This window comes from Miniopterus schreibersii, assembly GCF_964146895.1.
Source record: "Miniopterus schreibersii genome assembly, chromosome: 13".
NCBI lineage: Eukaryota > Metazoa > Chordata > Mammalia > Chiroptera > Miniopteridae > Miniopterus > Miniopterus schreibersii.
In genome coordinates, this window is record NC_138113.1 from 32,997,217 (window position 1) to 33,006,006 (window position 8,790).

At 52.5% G+C, this 8,790-nt stretch overlaps 1 protein-coding gene across 2 annotated transcripts; it reads left to right on the forward strand.

The window, feature by feature from the left end:
* The first annotated feature begins 5,897 nt into the window (after positions 1 to 5,897).
* LOC308566399 (uncharacterized protein C2orf74) lies at positions 5,898 to 8,362 on the forward strand. Of its 2 annotated transcripts, XM_081156641.1 has the most exons (5): positions 5,898 to 5,947; positions 6,281 to 6,561; positions 6,742 to 6,840; positions 6,998 to 7,130; positions 7,883 to 8,362. In XM_081156641.1, the coding sequence occupies exons 2-5, from the start codon at positions 6,467 to 6,469 to the stop codon at positions 8,051 to 8,053; spliced, it is 498 nt and encodes a 165-aa protein (XP_081012767.1). In that variant the 5' UTR covers positions 5,898 to 5,947; positions 6,281 to 6,466; the 3' UTR covers positions 8,054 to 8,362. The 2 variants fall into 2 exon arrangements, with proteins under 2 accessions (XP_081012767.1, XP_081012768.1); XM_081156642.1 differs by lacking the exon at positions 5,898 to 5,947 and having other exon boundaries at positions 6,138 to 6,561; positions 7,040 to 7,130; positions 7,883 to 8,360.
* The last annotated feature ends 428 nt before the right edge of the window (positions 8,363 to 8,790 follow it).

The window sequence follows — 8,790 nt, forward strand, 5'->3', positions numbered from 1 at the left end:
TAGAATTTTCCTCCACTAGTTTGTGATGCTAAACTTATTACATACTGAATTCTGTTTTAAGGTAATGCTAACTGCAAACCTGAAAATGACTCAAACACAGGAGAATTTGGGGATTCCCCCCTTTATTTTTAAATACATCAATTTGTTTCCTTTCACACCTATTTTTTATTTTGAAAAGTGGTCATTGTATATGAAGAATTATAAAGATCATTTGAAGCCTAAAATAATGTTCTTTTCCTCCTGAGAGAATACATGTTCGCTTCTGAGAGATAGCTGGAAGCACTGTCAGTGTCCGAGCAACTTAATCCATCCAGAAACTGAGATAATTCAGAATTGGACTGTAGACCAGCTTCTGGCTCTGTGCCTTTCAAGCCTGTTTCTCATTTCCAGCACCAGGTACTTACTGTAGGACACTTTCGGATTGTTACCCACCTCTGGCCCTGCACCTTTGTTTCAGGATGCCTGCAGGGCAAGGCAGCCCTGTGGGTGGCGGGGGGAGGGGGGGGTGTATTCCTGGGAGTCATTCCTATACCAGAACAGCTAGCGATGACTTCGCCATACACGGAAGTCATTGGAAATCATATCAGTGCCCAGATTTTAAAATGGCTGAAACCATTCTAATGCCACCCAGCATGAAGTGTGGCGTGAGAGAGCAGTGACTTACAGGGCCAGCCTTCATCAGACCCCAGCTGGTGAAGGGAAGCAGTTCTAAATTAAAAGAAGTCTGGAGATCTGATCATGTCACTGGGATAGGATTTTTAAAAGTCAAGACAAAGAGAGCATTTATTTATCCACTCTTACCTAAGAGGCAGGGGCAGAGAAAACACTGTTCAACAGAGGGCGTATGTCTGGGAGACAGAGGAGAGGAGAGCCGCTTTCTGTTTGCACCTGTAGAATCCTGCACACTCCACAGACCAGGCCTCTTGTGTCTCTTAGAAGTAGACCGGCCCGGCGGGTGTGGCTCAGCGGTTGAGCATCGACCTAGGATCCAGGCGATCAGGGTTTGATTCCCAGTCAGGGCACATGCCCGGGTTGCCAGCTCCATCCCCAGTCGGGGGCGTGCAAGAGGCAGCCGATCAATGACTCTCTCATCCTTGATGTTTCTCTCTCTCTCCCTCTCCCTTCCTCTCTCTGAAATCAATAAAGATATATTTTTAAAAAAGAAAAAAAGAAGAAGTAGACCGTCTGTGCCATGAAATGCAGGTGCCTTGCTGCCTTGCCCACCACCAGATCCGCAGCCCATGGAACAGTGCCCACCTGCCACAGAGTAGGTTCTCAAGAAATATTTTTCAAATGGATGCCAGACACGGAGATACAAAGACAGATGAGCCTCAACTCCTTCCCTCAAGGAACTCAATCGGGGGTACTGCAGACAGGCAAAGAAATGATGTCAGCAGGACTCAGGAAGCCCTGCAGAGCACTGAAGGGTGGGTGAGAGCAGAGAAGGCTCCTCGGAGAGCGTGAGGTGAGCCCTGAGGGACGATGGGCTCGGGCGGGCCGGCAGGGTGCAGAGGGGCGCAGGGCGCGGCCAGCGCCGCAGCTGGAGAGAATTCTAAGCGCCGCTGGGAAAGGAGGCGGGACTGGAACCGGCTTATTTGGCAAGTGATGGGAGCTGATGGACAGGTGAGGCCAAGAACGGCGTTACCAGGGTTGTGCTGACCAAGAAACGCTGACGGGTTGGTAAGTGGTGAACTGAAGAGAAACAAATGCAGAGGCCAGGAGACCAGTTAAGCAGCTCTTGTAATAGCCCCGGTGGAGTCCGGGACACGCCGACCGCCCCGGGGAGGCGGCAGAGGGCGAGGAGCGGCGTGGGGAAAGGTTAGGACGGCAGTCGGCTGGGCGTGGTCATGGACTGGAGGGGGGGCACCGGCTGGCCCCCGGGTTTCTGGCCGGGCGACTGAGTGGATGGTGAAGCTCTGAGCTCAGGCTGAGGATATATATACCTGTTAGGGAGCCTCGGCGGCCTTCGCAGACCAGAGGGTGCAATGGGCTCACTGGAATGCGGCCCAGGCGGCGGCGGGGAAATCCTCACCCCCCCCCCGTGGAGTCCGCGTGGAGCGCGAGACGGACTCTAAACGTGCCCGGGCGGGGCGCGCGGGTGGTGGCTGTCGAGGTCGAAGTCGGGGATGCACGTGTAACGGGTGGTTACAATGTCACGGTGACTGCACTGCTGCTGACACCTCCCCAAAGACGTGCGGCTCCGGGGGACAGGGCGCGACTTCGTCACCGAGCTCTGCTGGCCCCACACGAGGGACCCCGTGTCTGATCGCTGCTCTTCACCCCTGCAGCGTTTGCTGCTTTCCAAGCACACTCCTCCCACCGGGTGTCTGCGTTTCGGGTTATCTGTCCCCAGATGTGGCATTTGGGGACGGGTGCCTGTTTTTTTCCTGAGGTAAGTGCCACGGGCGGCGTTGCCTGGTGGATAACTCAGTGTTATTGTTGCACGGGAACGGCTGGGCGATGACTGGATTGCCAAAAGCCTATCAAGCCGTCCTGACTTTCTGAGGTTTTAAATGACTTCTGCATGAAAAGGTTAACTGTGGATCATAAATAAGGAAGGCTTTTCAACAGCACAACCTTTCTCTTGTGTGGAAATTACATGGACTGAAACAGTAGGCATTTATCTCGGTGTTTAATATTTTTTTCTTTTTTCCTCTAATAAAAACAGACAGGTTTTGGCCATTAATGTAGAAGAAAAAGACTTTCAATACAAGTGCCCTGGTAAATATCATAGCTTGATGCTGAAGAGCTTCAGTAACTCCCATTTAGCTTCTAAAATCTAAAAGACCGCCTCCAGGCAGCCCCCCCGGCTGTGGCGGGGAAAAGGCTGCGCTAACCTGGTGACAGAGAGGCACTCGTTTCCTTTCCCTGCCGTCGGAGGCGGAGGGAACCTAGGGAATGTCCAGCGGGGAAGCCAACCGGCTCGCTGGCTCTCCCGGGAGGAACGCAGGAATCTCATTAGGGATGGAGGGCTCAGAAAGGGAGGCAGGACAGTGTCGGTCACAACAAGACTCTTAGATGGCAAGAGACACAAACCTCAATCAAACCAGCTGAAGGCAAAAAAGAGAGGCCCTGGCTCACACAGCTGCGAGTTCAGCCTCCGGTTCACACCCCAGCCCTGCTCTCTTCTGTGCTGGCAGTTTCTGAAAATGTCATGACATTGAGTCCAACTGGGATGATTCCGATCACAGATTGACCCCTGAACTGTCATCAGCCGGGACTGGGTCCTGTGCTCACCCTGGTTTTCAGACCGAGGCAGCTATGACCTGTGAGTCCTCTGAATGTCCTCACCTTGATCCTATAATTCAGGGATCATGCTTCTGTCAAAGGACCTCCCCAGGCCACATGGATCCAGGCCTTAGGGAGGTGGCTGGGGATTCATAGGCACCCTGGGCCCACAGGAGCACAAGATGCTGCAGACCCTGTCACCAGGAGTGCATGTCCTCTGGCCACTACCCCAAAGGACCCGGAAGGCAGGAGGGGGGAGGCGGGGCAGGACTGCTCGCCCTGGGAGGAGTCCGTGTCTGACTTCACTGTGGCAGATGCCAGGAGCACCCGAAAAACCCTCCTGGCTCCAAAGAGAACTCGCTGTCTGCTGGCTGAGGCCTGACTGTCTTGCTTTCGCTTTAAGCCCTTGTTAAAGTACAAATGTCCTTGAGTGGAAACACTTTAAATTTCTATCAAGAACTCTTAGAGTGAAGGATTAGAAAACAGGTTTTGAGCCCTGGCTGGTTTGGCTCAGTGGATAGAGCTTCAGCCTGTAGACTGAAGGGTCCCGGGTTCGATGACTTCGGTTGCAGGCTCGGTCCTCGGCCAGGTGGTGGCGAGTGCGGTGAGTGCAGGCGGCGACCTACTGATGTGTCTGTCTCACATCAGCGTTTCTCTCCTTCTCCCCCTCCCTCCCTCCCACTCTCTCTGAAGAGCAATGGAAAAAATATTCTCTAGTGAGGATTAAAAAAAGAAGAAAGCAGGTTTTGAGGTTTTGATAACAGGAGGGAGTGAAATTTGCAGGGTTCTGGGAGCCTGAGGTCAAGGAATAAGTGAGGCAGGAGGAGAGAAATGACAAAGGATATGGAAGACTGCGGCTGCCCACGCGCCTGCAGCTGGAGCTGGGCGGGCAAGGTCTGGGGTGCAGGCAGTGATGTGGCGCGTCACTGAGCTGCAGCGACGGCTGAGAGGAGCCAGGAGGAAGGCGCCTGAAGAGCAGTCCAAGACCACGCCTGGAGGGCTCAGGGGAGGGGGCAGGTAAAGGGCTGGGGGCTGGACTGGGACGTCCACAGATGGATGCAGATTGAAACAAGATCTCTTTGTGCTGATTTTATTTTTCCAGCGCCTGCCACGTACCAGGTTACTTTGTAGATAAGATCCCTTTCCTTTTTTCCTCAAAAAATTTTTTAATTGTAATGGAACACGTACAACACAAAATGGGCCACTGTAGCCATTTCTAAGTATCTGCTTTAGTGGCATTAAGTATATTCACATTGCTGTGCGCCATCCCCACTCTCCATCTCCAGAACTTCTTCGTTTTCCTAAACTGAAACTCTGTACCCATTGAACACTAACTCACCATTTTCCCTCCCCCAGCACCTGGTAACCTCTATTCTGCTTCCTGCGTCTATGAATTTGACTTTTCCAGGAATCTGACATAAGTGGAATCACACAGTGGCTGGCCTTCTGTGTCTGCCTTACTTCGGCTGGCATAATGCCTTCAGGGTTCATCTATGTGCAGCACGTGTCAGAATTTTGTTCTTTTTAAGACTGAACAACATCCCTTTGTATGAATCTACCACATTTTGTTTATCTGCTCACCTCCTGGTGGACGCTTGGGCTGCTTCCACCTTTTGGCTGTTGTGAACAGTGCTGCTATGAACGTGGGTGTACAGATGTCTGCTGGGTCCCTGCTTTCACTTCCATACGTATAAACTTAAGGTATTGATTCCCAAGTCACATTCTGTGAAAGAAAGCCCTTAGTTACAGTCTTACCCAGCCCTTACTTGTAGCCACCGCTGTGTCCTTGCTAAAGGCCTCTGGCCTCAGAGCATGCGGGCGAACAGTCCTGGAGACGACCAACCAGCAGCGGTGCCCTCCAGCCCAGCACCACTCTGCACGGCACACACTCAAATTCAGGTCTGGAAGGGGCCCTTTTGCCCTTTTTTGTTTCGGTATAATATCCACACAGTAGAGGGCATCAGGTGTACTAAACATACGTACACAACTGATTGGGTCTTTACATATGTCTAAGTCTGTCTAACCACCAGTAAATAGATATAAAATACCCTCATCTCCCAGAAAAATCCAGGTGTCCGTGAGACATGAGAAGACCTGGCCTCTCAGGACCTCAGTGTGGCCGGAGCGCGTCCGAGTCTTCCTCCGGGAGCCCTGGCTTCACGCAGGAGTTGTGCTGGCGGCCGGTGGCTCGGAGGCTCACACTGTGCAAACTCGGCCTTGGCCTGAGGCTCCAGCAAATCCTACTTATGCTCACACACACTCACACACACACTCTTATTCGACATTTACGGAATTTTCATGACTTGGTGGAGGATCAAAGGTAAAGAAGCCACAGCCCCTGCCTTTCTGGAAGGGAGCCAGTGTCACTGCAGCCCAAAGGCCCCCCAGCTCCCCTTCTGACTTTTACAGATGCGATTGGCAGCGGGCGCCACACTCCTCTGCACCCTCCTTTTCTCAGAAAATCTTAGCTCTGTCCCCCTCCCCGGTCACGGGCACCCCTCCCTCACCTGGAGTGAGGGCGGGTCAGGGGTCTTTACTCTGATCACCTGGTTCCTCCGCCAGGGCTGCCAGGTCCCTCGCGCGTCCGGGAAGCAGGCGCCCCGACGCGGGGGTCGGGCAGGGGGCGCTGCGCCCGGGGAGGGGCGTCAGGACCCAGGCCTGGGGCCGGAGAGGGAGCTGACGAGGAGGCGGGCTGGCGGCCTGCGGAAACAGCCGGAAGGTAAGCGGGATGTGTCTGGGGAGTAGGAAGAAACCCTTGTGCCAAGAGCGGCCCAGACGGTGCCGGGGGGCCTCCACCCCACCCTCTGCGGGGAGCAGAGGCCCCTGGTTTTCCCAGGTTCCAGGCGACGCGTGGGGTGGGGCCGGCGCCCGGTCCCTGCAGCTCCAAGGTTCCCTGATTCTGTGATGTCATTGACGAGAGAAGAACGGGGAGCTGCGCCGGGCGCCAGATGCCCCCGTTCCTCCCCTGCGGGCTTGGAGAGTCTGGGGATGAGGGGCGGTGAGCGGAGCGGTCGCACGGGTCCCAGCTCGGTCTCCCTTCCGCCCGCCGCAGCCCGGGCGAGCCAGCGGCCCTGAGGCCGGCGGAGCAGCCGTCACGGAAGCTGGTCTAGAAAAACAGCCATGAAGACGAGCCTCGCGTTCTCCTCGAGACCTTAAAGGACGGGAAGACCTGCGTTCACGCGGAGCAGGGAGCGCGCGCCGGGGCGCCCGCCCGCGGAGGAAGCTGCTCGCCAGGTCCATGAGCTTAGACACCCTGCTGGTCACGTTCGTCATCATCTTGCTTATCTGCTTCGCTTCCATCCTCTTCTTACTGACGCTGTTTTTATATAAATGGTATAAATGCCCGCCGGGGAACTGGGCTCAGCTTTCAGTCGCGCTAGCGATGTAGCTGGAAGTAAAGGGAGACCGCGGTCCCGCGCAGCGCCCCCTGGAGGCGGCCGGCTCCGCGTACGCCGCGCCGCCCGCCCGAGGCCGCCCTTCCCCGCCTCTCACTCTCCGCTCGCTCCGTTTCAGTTTCCAAACCAAGAACGACGGTGGGACGGAGAGTGGTCCTTGTGAAGATTGTGTAATTGGTAATAATGTGAGGACAGGCGACCCAGGAGTCCAAGAAAAGTAAGTCTGTGTCATCGAATGTCGTACAAAGCCTGTGTGTGTGTGTCTGTGTGTGTGTGTGTGTGTGTGTGTGTGTGTGTGTGTGTGTGTGACAGTGGGGGCCAACAGGCACGAATTATTTTTTTTAAAAAAAATCCCTGCTGGTTGACTATTTTAGGACTCTAAGGCAAATCCTGAAGCCGGGCATTCTTGTCCACAGACGGAGTAAAGAGATGTTGGCCACACACTTAAACAGCAAAGAGTACCCAGAGGACAAAGTACAGAAGGGAGATCCTGAGGATGCCAAAGAGGTGATGGGCTTGGTGACTCATGGGGCGGTTCAGAATTGGTTAGAAAAGGAGGTCAGGTACTTGGCCAGGTAAAATGAGGAGTGGCCGTGCCTGTAATTTAAGTCTGTATCCGGAAGGAGTGCAATGGCCACGGCCCTTTAGACCGTTCTTAGCTTCATCGGTTCCTTGTTGTTACACCGTTTACAGATGCCCGCTCAACCTTCATCCCTACATTTGTGTTTTTCTTAATAATTCCCCTTCATTTTGCTGCTTTTCTCAGAATCCTAGAATCTGAGAGCTAGAGGAGGCCTTGGAGATCATCTAGGGAACCAAAACTGAGAAAATGACATAAATGACTCAAGGTCATCCCTCCACTGCAGCGGAGCTCTGGGCCAGACCCTGTGTCCCTCCTCAAGGTCTTCTGCGGCAGCACACAGACACTGCCAGGACCTTCTTGAGCTCCATGTCCGGGGCTCCCTAATGAGAATAACTCACATGTCTTCCCAAAATGAGGCCCATGCCCAGTTAGAGACAGAATGATGGTCCAGGTGGCTCTCGGGTTTGACACGTTACCAGATGCTATTTGAATATGTCAGTGTAAGCTCTTATTAACCCTAGAAATACGAAAATGATGGATTATCACTGCTTTTCTGTATCACTTAGTGACATTTCTGTTTCTCACTAACAATGCACATATAACCTGTATTTTTAGAAGCAGGGCTTGTTGTGTTCATAAGTTGATCATTTACACTGTTTGTCCCATTCTCTTACAGGGTGATGATTTGCAAAAAGCACACACACTTGTCCCTGGACCCCCTTCAGTTACTCATAACAAAGGACCTTTAAAAGGAGTGACATTTTCCAGGGAGGTAATTGTTGTGGATCTTGGGAAGGAGTACCCTGTGCCTCAGAGCTATATTCATGTGCATAAAGAGAGAAAATGAAGCTCAGGAAAGGCTGAGAGTGAAAGAAATGTAACCTTGGACTAACAATGAGATGACCGGGGTGGGGTACAAAATCATGTTGAAACAGCAAAATAATGGAGGATTAAGCAAATACAAATAACATTTTACTTTTGTGCAGAAAGAAGTGGGCTACATGCAAAATTCTATAAGTAAAATACCCAGAGCTTGAATATAGAGTGTTTTTTTAAAACACAAACCTGAGTTCAAGGAATTGATTGTATTAAGTGTCCTTGCAAGTCAGTCTATTCAAAGCTTCTAACGTGAATAAAGTTATTTGTGTTTGTGCAGATGTCTATTAGGTAAATGGTATTCAAGGGAACTTTGGAAACAGCACATGTCCTTGATGATCACAGGCATTCATGACCCAAAACATTACTGCCATCATCATGGGAACCTCCAATAACTAGGACTAGGGTCCCTGCCATGCAATCCCCATTGAACTCAGTCCTGAAACCTTTCTTGTACTGACTGACAGCTGCTTTTTAAAAAAATGTATCTTTATTGATTTCAGAGAGAGGAAAAGAGAGGGAGAGAGACAGAGAGAAACATCAATGATGAGTCATTGATCGGCTGCCTCCTGCACGCCCCCCACTGGGGATCGAGCCCGCAACCCGGGCATGTGCCCTGACCGGGAATCAAACACTGATCGCCTGGATCCTAGGTTAACGCTCAACAACTGAGCCATGCCCAGCTGGGCTGACAGCTGCTTTTTAAGA

Bases quoted from the DNA above. Each gene is read 5' to 3' on its own strand.
- LOC308566399 (XM_081156641.1), top strand. From the start codon at position 6,467: ATGAGCTTAGACACCCTGCTGGTCACGTTCGTCATCATCTTGCTTATC. The intron at 6,562-6,741 runs GTATAAATGCCC...GCTCCGTTTCAG, and splicing joins ACGCTGTTTTTATATAAATG to TTTCCAAACCAAGAACGACG. The intron at 6,841-6,997 runs GTAAGTCTGTGT...TGACTATTTTAG, and splicing joins GACCCAGGAGTCCAAGAAAA to GACTCTAAGGCAAATCCTGA.